A 12,296-nucleotide genomic window follows, 5' to 3' on the forward strand; every position below is an offset into this window, starting at 1 on the left:
GAACTTACATAATTGAGTTGTCAGGAATGTGGTCCAACTTGAAAATCACCAATTTCAGCAAAGACCAGAAAGCACGTTAGAGATCATTAGTTGGATAAGAGCACAGACAATGGAAATGACTGCTGGGATTTAAATTTAGGCTTCAGGAATTACTGGCCAGGCAATCTTGGGGAAAAGTCACTTCACCTCTCTGCCTCATTCCTCACCTGTTAAATGGTACTATTAATAGTACCTACCTCATAGGATAGTTCGTGGATTAAGAGATGTACTTCAGTTTCTTACAACCTCGCCTCGTACATGACAAACACTGTACAGGCATTTTGACTTATCATTACCAGCATAAGATGATTTTGAGCAAGGTTATTAAAGTCCTTTTTGCCTGCTCCTCCAGTCACCTATTTATATCTATTTGTTCTCACTTTTGTAGCTCATCTCCGTGCATGTGTATAATTAGCTCTTTTGTAGGTCTGCACGGTCTTTTTGTGCTCTGGAGTGCTAAGTGCTAACACCTATTCCATCCTCTCCCTTTCACCAGCCATTTTACAAACTACTGATTTTGCTCTTCTCACCTAGGCTAATATTTGCCCCTCTCGACCTGCCCAAAATATAGCTGTTCCTCCACGTCCAGTCTCAAGGTCATCTCTCCCAGAAAGCCTGTTTTGATCTTCCTTTTGTTCTCTGACCTCCCCTAGCAGTTCATCTCAATTATACTTTTGTCCTTTCTATTTTCAGGTATATGTCTTTCCATGATGAGATGAGAACTCCTAGAGGATACCACCATGCTTTCTAGGTTCTTTCTGCCCATCCCCACCCTCAAGTATATGGCAGGCAAGCAATAAATATTTGTTGAGTGAATATTTGAAAAACCCCATTAGGCTCATCTAAATTCTAAAACAGCTTTTGTGAGAAGTCAAGTTTTTAAAGAAGGGTAAAAACTAGTCTGAATACTAATTAGCCATCAAAAGATAAAGAAGTTTGAAAAAAAAAGTTTGCATGTAAAAATGAAAGACACTTGATTTATTGCATTAAAAAACTTTATTTCATTTAAAAGGTCCAATATAAGCCAAATTAAACCCCAAATTGACAGCTACACTTAGAGATCTCCTGAACTAAATGGCACTGTTTGAGATGAGTGTCTTGTTAAAGGAAGTCATTTGCTATTACCACCATTTCCCCCAAAGTAGTTCTAGAGCAGAAGCTGGTTTTACTATAATACACATCAGATATTTCAGATGTCATCTTCCATGCAGAAGTTAAAAAAGCAAACAGGCTCTTCTATTCTGTATGAGGATAAAAACCACTTCAGAGCAGGGCCTGAATGCTTTTAACATACAAGGTGTAACTGTAAAGGAACTTACTGTGGCCCTGTGTTCATTCACTGAAGCTGTCCATGTATGTACTCCAACCATACTAGTGCTGCTCAAATACTATTTGGACCAGTAGCTTGGGATTTCCCCTCATTAGGTTCAGACCAAAGAAGTGGCTGATCAGTTGGGGACAGACTATCACAAAATGCGACCACAAAGCAAGGAAACAGATTTCCTAGTGGGCAAGCAATTGAAATAACCACCTCACAAACAATTTCAGCAGTGGCATCATTTACATAAAGTGATGCAAGACCTAAGTTTTGGTGTGTGTGAGGAGAAATTAAAAACAGCTTGTTACTTTATAGCTACACCTTGGATTTCATTAGATGGGTAAATCTAACGGTGTGTTTCATGAGTCCTTCTGGAAATCACTTCAGCAGGTAAGTCAAACAGCCTGTAAAAGAGAAGACATGGCAGAGGGCGTAAGATTCATCCTTCCAACGTTCTCAGCGTTCTCTTGGAGGACAGACCCGGGCACAAGGACAGAAGTTACCGGGAGGGAGGCTTCAACTCCATCTAAGGAAGACCTTTCTAACAGTTAGAGCTGCTCAACAACTGAATGGACTGCTTGGTGAGGTAGAGTCACTGGAAGTGTTCAAGGTGGAAAGATCACCCTTGTAGAAGGGACTCCTGCATTTTGTTAAGAGGTTAGACTGGATGAACCTCAGGTCTCTTTCAATTCTGAGATTCTAGAAAATTCCCTCAGGGAATTCAGAAGAGAATTCCTAAAAGGAAAGAGAAAGCACACATATGTATACTTTTAGAATCCTCTTGAGTTTTTTTTCATTTTTTTCAAAAGGTACAATAGAAAATGTAGTCCACTGTCTTTAAAATGCATATTCACCTTCCTACCACTAACAATTAGGAAGGGTCCATTATGACTTCTTTATATTATAAAGAAAAGATGGAGGATTACATTTATAATTTCTGTAAATATTTTAGAAAAAAAATGCTTAAAATCTAGTAGTCAATGCCCTAGAAACTTTATAGATTTTTAGGTAATATGCACAGATACAAATACATTATTCATTAAATACAACTCACATCTGTGTTTTATTATACTCTAAAATATACAGGTATCTTGATGTACTGAAAGAGTGCAAGTAAATACAGTATTCAAGCAGTCACTATTTCTATGTACATGCTCATTAATTCTTCAAAAACCCCACAAAATTATCAAATAGATCAAAATACTGTTCTGTGTTTTCACACTTTATATTCAGAAAAACCAGCTGATAATTTACAATGTCATAAAGTTTCCAGTTGCACAATACAAAAAGGATAAAATGAAATTGGGTATCATTCTGTGAAAATTTCTGGAACTTCACCCAGATCTGTAACACCCCTTACATACGTGAAATCACTCTTACTGGGAAAGTGACAGTTACAGTAAAAGCAGAACCATATAAATGGTTATTTAAAAACCTAAACATCAGCCTTTCTGTTATTTGAAAGGCAGTCTTCCAATTCGACAGGCAACTGCTTCCTTCCCCAAGTAGTAGCATGTTTAAATCTGAATAGGACCCAATACAGAAATGCCTTCCAAGAGACCCGATGATGTTAACATATCAATAACAAGGGATTTTCTTTTGATTATTCACCAAACAGTGAAAACAAAAATCCCCCAATCCATTGTGGAGGCACAAAAGTAACATAAGAGACAAAGCTGTACCATCCAAAGTAGTGAGGTTGAAAACTCCATTTCCCAGGACCATATAGCTGCAATAGGGTGAAAATAATCTACTTTTTTGATTTCACGAAATTTTCTTCTTCTAAGAAATTCTTTACATTTTGAAACAAAAATAGTTCAATTTTAAACCTAAACCATTCAAAAGTGGGCAACAACAGCCCGACTCCAATCTATCTCATGTCAATATCACCAGTATTTTCACCCTGACTGCACTCAGTCAGCTGGTTTTTAATTCTAATATTATAAAAGTTGGAATTTTTAAATTTTTATGTAAAAGAAAAAATGTAAAAATACATCTGCTTTCTCTCATGGTTTAATACAGTATTCGAAGGCTTTCAGATGTTTTCTTAAAAAAAAAATCAACATTTAAAACCAAATCTCAGCTTCATTTTCAGAAATATTAAAGTTTGGTTTAGATAATGTCTCATTTCACCTATTCCAGTTTCCACAAAATGGCATTCTATTAAAAAACTTTTAAGTTACTTGGTCCTTTGGCAATTTGCTGTGCACATAATGCCTACTATACCAAACTTTTATTGCCCTTAAATTTAGTTGTAGTTTTATTGGTAAATTTTTAATCTAGTGTCCTTATCTCTTCTTTTAGAATAGTGTTGCTTGTGTAAGCAGATTAGGGTGCACAGTGTCCCAAATTATTCCTGGCACTGCAAAACCAAATTAAACAACTCCACAAAGTAACTTGACATCAAAGTGTTTTTCTCTGGTCAAGTCTATTTCAAGATTCTAGAAGTTCCTTTTGCAAAACTTGCCTTTAAAACTCTTCTTCCTAATGTATCACATTTCTCATACTTGCTCACTCTGTGATCTCTCCTTTTAGGTTGAATTTGTACGTGAGTAAGAAAGTGCCTTTTTCCTGAAAAAGCACAATCTGAAGCGTTAGCGTCAGAACTCCTCACTTAGACCTCTGGCTCAGCCTCTTAGTAGGTCTCGGAATCAGAGTCATTGAGCTCGTCCACATCGGTGTATAAGTACTCCTGTTCCCCGCCAATGTTGTTGAAACTGCAATAGGAGCTAGGTTCATTCCTCATGATGGGCAAGGCTTCAAAGCTGACTGTTTTTGAGGTGTTGGTATAACGGTTAATGGCATTGAATGTCAGGGATGATAAAGGGCTACTTGATGAGACAGGCATCATGGTGGCCAAAATGAGAGCCAGGCAATCAGCCACATCCTTATTGGGAGCACAGGCCAAAGCTGGGGTATAGCCTAGAATTAAAGATAAAATTTAAATAATTAGACATCCTGAGACCCACTGCATGGATATAAGGAAATAAGCTCAAATGGCCTTCAATTTCAGACATGTTTTAAATTACCTGGTTTATAATGAACTGTTTGTTTAAAACGATTTAGAAAATTTCCACTCAGTAGAAAAGAGAAAAGTCATAGAAATCTAGTATGAGAGGAGACCTTAGTTATGTTACAGAAGAGGAAAGAAACTGAGGCCCGGAGATGGTGATTGCTTCAAGATCCCAAAACTTAAACCATATCCACCTGAGTTCACAGAAGATACTGAGCTAGAATTTAAAAACAAAAACAAAAACAAAAACAAAAACAAGAACACCTCAGACTGATAAAGCTTCCTTCAGAATGCCGGAAGAATCTTAATCATTAATTTATAGTTACTTAAGAGTTTACATGCTGAGAAATCTAAAAGTGTACACATTCATGAATGAGGCACTGAGCAGGTGCCCAAAGATGTGTATTGAATGAAAGACAGTTGGCTATCGATCAACTTTTTGGTAAACTTTATTATTATTATTTTTAATGTATTTATTTTGAGAGAGAGAGAGAGAAAATCCCAAGCAGACCCTATGCTGTCAGTGTGGAGCCCTACCTAGGGCTTGAACCCATGAACTGAGATCATGACCTAAGTCAAAACCAAGAAGTTGGATGCTTAGCTGACTGAGCTAACCAGGCGCCCCAAAACAGGTAAACTTTAAAAACTCCTAAGCCAAAACAAATGTTTTGCTTTCAACTGTTTCTTTCGTTAGAAGACTGACTAAGCTTAGCCTTAAGGCACTGCAAAGTATCAACAAACTGAGTAAGTAAACATTTGGTACCCCGGCTGGTACAAGACCCTGAGGATGAAGTGAAAGAGAAGATGGGGAGAGCACACAATATGATGCTCAGTTTAGATCACCCCATATGGAACTTTAGCAGCAAATGTCTTAAAGTTTTAATATACAGCTTCATTTTTGTTGCACATTTGGACACAGTTTTCCCTATTACTATATACACTCATGTTTTAGCTTTCATACTCATATATGTACAAGCTGACCCTTGAACAATGTGGTGGGAAGCTAGGGGCATTGACCCCTGCATAGTTGAAAATCTGTAACTTTTTAAAAAAATTTTGAGAGAGAGCAAGAACACGAGGGAGGGGAAGAGAGAGGGAGAGAGAGAATTCCAAGCAGGCTCTGCGCTGTCAATGCAGAGCCTGACGCGGGGCTGGGAACTCATGAACTGTGAGATCATGACCTGAGCCGAAATCAAGAGTTGGACACTTAACCAACTGAGCCACCCATGTACCCCAAAAATTTGTGTGTAACTTTTGACATCCCAAAACGTAACTCTGAATAGTCTACCGTTGACTGGAAGCCTTACCCATAACACATAACAGTTAATCAACACATATTTTGTATGTTATATGTACTATAAACTGTATTCTTATAAGAAAGTAAGCTAGAGAAAAAAGTCCTAAGAAAATACATTTATAGTACTGTAAAAAATCCATGTTTTTAAATGACATGTGGTTCAAACCTATGTTGTTCAAGGGCCAGCTGTATATATTTTGTAAACTCGTATTTGTTTTTTATTTTTTTATTTTTTTTTATTAAAAAAAATTTTTTTTAACATTTATTCACTTTTGAGAGACAGAGAGAGACAGAGCACAAGCGGGGGAGGGGCAGAAAGAGAGGGAGACGCAGGATGAGAAGCAGGCTCCAGGCTCTGAGCTGTCAGCACAGAGCCCGATACGGGGCTTGAACTCACGAGCTGTGAGATCATGACCTGAGCCGAAGTCAGACGCCTAACCGACTGAGCCACCCAGGCACCCCTTGTATTTGTTTTTTAAATAGCTAAATGATTTATAAAAAAACATTCATGTAACCACCATCCAGATTAAGAAAGAATATTCTCAGCATACCAGGAGACCCCATGTTCCTTACTAATCACTACCCTTCTTCTTTTTCACAAAGGTAACCACTATCCTGATTTGGTAATAAACACCTGATGTGGTAATAAATACCTGATGTAGTAATAAACATGGCTATGCTTTCCTTTCTAGTTGTATTCATAAACACTATAGTTTAGACTTTTTTTGAACTCAATATAAATGGAATCACACAGTATATATTAGTTTATACCTTGATTCTTTTGCTTAACATTACGTCTGTGAGATTTATCCATGGTATTGTATATAGTATATACCATTTTCACTGTTATACATTCCACTATTGTGATTATACCATGGTTTAGTTATCCATTCTAACTACTGGCATTTGGTGGTTTCCAGATCTCCTATATATTTTTATCCGTGCTGTATTAGCCTTCAGAAAAAAAAAGTTGTTTTTTCCCCTTCATAAATCTTCCCTTTGTCAAGGGCTGAAGGGAACAGCTGGTGCCCCTACAAGCTTGGCAGGAGTGACTGAAGCGTGTGCATTTTCAAATTAAAAAAAAAAAAAAAATTTTTTTTTAAATACTTATTTATTTTTGAGAGAGACAGAGTGTGAGCGGGGGAGGGGCAGAGAGAGAGGGAGACACAGTATCCAAAGCAGGCTCCAGGCTCTGAGCTGTCAGCACGGAGCCTGATGCGGGGTTTGAACCACAAACTGTAAGATTATGACCTGAGTCAAAGTTGGAAGCTTCACTGACTAAGCCACCCAGGCACCCCACATGTGCATTTTTAAATTAAACCCTGTTTACTCAAAATGTGTAGGAGAGTGCTTCAATGCCCATACTTCTTTCAAGGGCTCTGCTGAAAGTCTGAAGGTACCTATTGTATTGTAGTCAGAGTGACCCATTAGATAGGCCATGATCCCTTGGATGAGTAGGGATTGGGGGAGAAGAGCATCTCAGGAGTGTTTTATAGCTGGAATATGATGAAAACCAGGCTCCTCTCATCTGCATGGAGTTGATATGGTCAGCTAAAGAGAAAAGTAAGAGAAGTAAACTGCCTGAGGACGAGGGTCTAATTTATCCCATGCAAGTATAAAACATTGCGCTTCCTCCAGAAAATCCATGGAAATATATTGCTATGACATATCAACTTTGGACCATGATTACTATTTCACATTGCAAAGTGTGTTAGAAGATACCCAGGTGGTCATAGGTGACCTTCATTATTATGTTATATTATCCCCTGTATTTCTTTATAAGGAAAAAATATATATAGAATCTTCAAAATGATCAACAAAGATTTGAATGTTAGCTATTGATTCAGAGTCTCACAATGTGGCCAAACATGTACGGTTAGCATTTTAGGCTCCTCATTTTAAACTATATATAGTAGCTATATTTCCAGAAATGTAATTTACTGATAATGAAAATTTATTTTAAAGCTATGTAAGTCTGGGGTGCCTGGGTGGCTCAGTCGGTTGAGCATCCGACTTTGGCTCAGGTCGTGATCTCATGCCTTGTGGGTTCGTGCCCTGCATCGGGCTCTGTGCTGACAGCTCAGAGCCTGGAGCCTGCTTCGGATTCTGTGTCCCTGTCTTGCTCTGCTCCTCTCCTGTTTGTGCTCTGTCTCTCTCTCTGTCTCTGTCTCTCTCAAGAATAAATTAACATAAATGAAAAAAAAGCTATGTAGGTCTGAATTTATAGGTGAGAGCATTCACTTCTTTGGATTTCATGACTACATACACTTATGATTCCCACATCTCTATGTCCAATCTAGATCTTGCTTTTGGGCTCCAGATCCCTATGTCCCATTATCCACTTGGGAGTCTAGCTCTAGCTCTTCCTCCTACTTTCTAATCTTAAACAACAGCACTTCCATCTACACAGCACTCGAAGGTAGGTGGTGTGAGACCTCTTCCCTCACACAGTCCCTGTGAGTCCCATCATAAGATCTCTAGAAACAGTTACATTTTTTCATCTCCAGTGCTTCTACCATAATTCTGGTCACTACCTTATCTCAACTATAAATGTTAATTTGTTTTCCCATTCTAATCTAGCAGACTAACTGCTAATTTCCTAGTGCACAGATCCTTTTTGCCACTTGATCTAAGAGACTCTGGTGTACTCCAATAGTTGGTGTCTTCTGTTAGATTTTTAAACATGTCACTCTCTCCCTACTTTTTTTACTTGTCCTTTGGATTTTGGCTTATAAGTTGCTTTTTGGGGATGCCTTTCCTGATCCTGCAAGAGTCTAAAGATTCTCTTAAGTGTTTGCATTGCATTTTAAGTTTATTCCAAACGAACCACTTCCAGGGCACTCTAACAGCCTGTTTATACTTCATTCAAGGAAGTAGACGGTCTTATTCTACATCGTTATCTTCAGAATTGAGTACAGTGCCTGGCACAATCACTCACCCAACAAATAATCACTATATCCAGGCACTCACCTCAGCACTCAGAATGTAACAATGAATGCAAATGATATAGATTCCCTGTCCCCATGGAGCTTATCTTATGTTCATTCTAGTGGGGAGACACACAGTCAACATAATAAAAAAGTAAGTCATATACAATATATTAGAAGATAAGCTCTATGGAAAAAAGGAAGAGGAAAGAATAGAGCATGTTAACCAGGACTAAGCATGCTATGGTAGCTGTCTATAGCAGGTTGCAGTACAGATGGGGTTCAGGATAGGCTTCAATGAGAAGATAAAACTTGAGTAAAGATTTGAAACAGGTGAGGGACTTAGTCAAAGACTGAGTGGGGACAGAGTGTTCCAGGCAGAGAAAATAGCCAGAACAAAGATCACAATGCGTGTACATTCCTGGTGTGCAGAGGGGCTGGCATGGCAGAATGGAGTGAGAGAAGGAAGAGCAGGAGATGAGGTCAGAGAGATAATATGGCCACGGACTAGTCATGTAGGGCCTTGTAGATCATTATAAGTGAAGACTCTCACATATTTTAAAAGGATCCAGGCCAGGGTGGTAAGAATAGAAGAGAAAAAAGTGGGCCTTTTTTGGAGGTAGATCAATAGTATATGAAGGACACTACACTAGGTGAGAGAGAGAGAAGTCAAGGATGACTCCAGGTTTTTGTCCTGAGCATCTATAAGGATGAGAATTGTCATCGACTAAGATCAGGTGGCTGTGGGGAGAAGGGGCTTGGCAGGGAAAAGGAGAATCAGTTAACTTCTGAGCAGGTTAGGCTTGAGCTGTTTATTAGACATCCATACAGTACTGTCAATTAGGCAGCTGGATCTGCAAATGGATCATATCTCCACAGAGATTATGAGAGGTCTGGGCTACAGATACAAATCCAGAAATTCTCAGCATGTAGGTAGTATCCAGAACCAAATGACTGGAAGTAGATAGGGAAAGGAAAAAGAACCAAGGACTGAGTCCTAGAGCCCTCCAATATTAAGAAACTGGGCACAAGAGGGAGAAACTCCACAAAAGAAATTGAGAAGGAGTAGCTAGTAACATACGACAAACCCCAAGGAAGTATGAAGTCCTGAAAGCCAAGTAAAGAAGAGTTTTAAGAAAAAAGTATATACCTGAAATTAACATTAATATTGCATGTTAGTTATGCCTCAATATAAAATAAAATAAAAAATTAAAAATTTTGGTTCCACTGAATCTGGTTATTTAATCCAACCATCAAAATACCAAATTACAAACCCTCACCTGGTTATTAATTCAAGGAACCATGTATTTGTGGATGAAGGCAGACTGTGTTCACCTAAAGAAGGATACTATAATCTTTTTTTTTTTAAATTTTTTTTTTTTTAACGTTTATTTATTTTTGAGACAGAGAGAGAGACAGAGCATGAACGGGGGAGGGGCAGAGAGAGAGAGAGAGACACAGAATCAGAAGCAGGCTCCAGGCTCTGAGCCATCAGCCCAGGGCCCGACGTGGGGCTCGAACTCACGGACTGTGAGATCGTGACCTGAGCTGAAGTCAGGCGCTTAACCGATTGAGCCACCCAGGCGCCCCTCCCTTTTTTTTTTTTTTTTTTTAACTTTTTTTTTTTTTTGAGACAGGTGTGAGTGGGAGAGGGGCAGAGAGAGAGAGAGAGAGAGAGAGAGAGAGAGAGAGAGAGAGAGAGAAACAGAATCCGAAGCAGAATTCAGGCTCTGACCTGTCAGCACAGAGCCCAATGCGGGGCTCAAACCCACAAACCATGAGATCAAGACCTGAGCCAAAGTCAGACACTAAACTGAGCCACCTAGGCACCCCTGTAATCTCCCTCTTACCCTGACCTAAAGTAATCTGTACCTATTTATCCATGTAACTGTGTGCAGTATAAAGGGAAATATGGAGACTCTTTGGATTATTTGCCACAGACACTTGCATGGCAGATTGCAACCTTCACATCCCCAGTTAGTCCCTTATTCCTGTCTATTTTTAATTCCCTATTAAAACCCTTATTCCTATAAAAAAAAGAAAAGAAAAAGAGAAAGGCATAATCAGTTATGCCAAACTCTGATGTCACTGGTGATCTTGAGACAGTTTACCGGTGTGGTAGGGGCAAAGGTCTGACCGGAGGGCCCATAGGAGAGAATGAAGGAGGAGAGGAAATGGGGATAGCAGAAAGCCAACACTTGAGTAATTCTGCTGCAAAGAGGAAGAGAAATATGGCAGTAGCTGCAGAAGTAAATTAAAGGAAGATTTTTTAAGATGAGGGAAATAATGTTTATATACTGATGGGAATAATCTAGGAAGACTCCTACAAAAGGTCCTTATTGCAGGACACAAAGTGAAGAATTGCTAAAGTGATAGTCTCAAGTAGGCAAAAGGGGATAGGATCTAATGAGTTAGTAGGAAGATTAACTTTAGGGCCTTGGTAAGTATTTGTTGACAGAACAAATTCTTTGAATACTAAGATGAACAAAGGTGGTAACACTAAACCAAAGTTAGTGAAATTCCGAAGTTCATCTGTTAGACAGACTTTTCTTATTTTTCTTGCCCTTATTCCTTTTGCCACAAAGTACTATTCAATATTAATTTCAGCTGTTCTCTGTGACCAATAAAAAATATCCACATTTACTTTACTTCAAATATGGATCAAAAGATAAGAGCTTCTAGTAAAATACAGTTTAAGGAAAGAAAATACAGAACCTACTTACCATTTTCATCTACTGCAAGCACACTTGCTCCTTTCCCCAAAAGTTCCTGAACCACCATCGTTAGCCCATTTCGGGCAGCAACATGCAGAGGTCTAGAGGAAAAAATGTATATATGTACACACAAATAGGTACAAGGCCTTGCATGTGCATGCGCGCACATTCTCCCTCTCTCTCTCTCTCTCTTTCTGTCTCTCTCTCTCTCTCAATCCTGGTTGTTGAGGAGCACTTTTGCAAAGTTATGATGACCCAGAGATACAAAATTGAGGCACCCAGTCCTAACAGCAATAAAGATGGTAATGGGGGACAAAAAAATCAGCGTGCGGAGTACACTGTCAAATCTTGCCAATGTGCATAAGCACAACCCTGGGCCTCACCAGCAATTCACTTTTACCAATACCTCTTGTTTCCTTCTAAGACTCAATGTTTAAAAAGATTTTACTAACTAAACTGCATTCTTAAGTGGTTGTTTTGAGAAATGAAGTTGGCAAATGCATATAATAGAATATACAATAAAAGTCATAAATTGCAATAGCACAAATTCCAATAGGCTTTGAAAGTAATTTACAGGTTCCATAACTAGTTTCTAGAACCTCAAGAGATATGGCTGATATGTGAATGGGAACCAGTATTATGAATTTGTTGTTGTTGTTGTTGTTGTTTTTACCAAGACTCAAAGTAGAATAGCAAACAGAAATTAGAAGAGAAACATGGGAGATGTATGTCTAAGACTTAAGCAGTCACTTGAAAGATGGCTGCTCACATTAAGAACTTGATTCTTTCTGAAATCTCTCTAGTTTACAGACACATGTAAAGCTTTTACCTCATATACTGCTGGTGTCAAATAACATATCATTCCGGTTCATTTCCATAAAACACACAGAATAGTATTACTTTTCTTCATAAAATTATGGGTAATCAGATCAAGAAAAAAAAAATCCACAGTATTTTCCATTATAAAGTTTCAGTCCAAAAACTTTTA

General features: G+C 38.5%; 1 protein-coding gene across 10 annotated transcripts in view; it reads right to left on the reverse strand.

Annotated features, from left to right (window-relative positions):
* Positions 1 to 1,016: 1,016 nt before the first annotated feature.
* Positions 1,017 to 12,296, reverse strand: part of ANKRD28 (ankyrin repeat domain 28) — a 196,668-nt gene continuing 185,388 nt past the window's right edge. For 9 of the 10 annotated variants that reach the window (XM_049628833.1, XM_049628829.1, XM_049628830.1 and 6 more), the window contains 2 exons: positions 11,318 to 11,409; positions 1,017 to 4,279 (listed from right to left, as the gene is read on the reverse strand). In XM_049628833.1, the coding sequence (XP_049484790.1) occupies positions 3,993 to 4,279; positions 11,318 to 11,409 (379 nt within the window). In that variant the 3' untranslated portion in view covers positions 1,017 to 3,992. Of the gene's footprint in view, positions 4,280 to 4,838; positions 7,219 to 11,317; positions 11,410 to 12,296 lie in introns of those variants that run through there. The other variant, XM_049628831.1, reaches the window with a different exon arrangement.

Source organism: Panthera uncia, chromosome C2 (assembly GCF_023721935.1).
Source record: "Panthera uncia isolate 11264 chromosome C2, Puncia_PCG_1.0, whole genome shotgun sequence".
In the NCBI taxonomy this organism is placed as follows: Eukaryota; Metazoa; Chordata; class Mammalia; order Carnivora; family Felidae; genus Panthera; species Panthera uncia.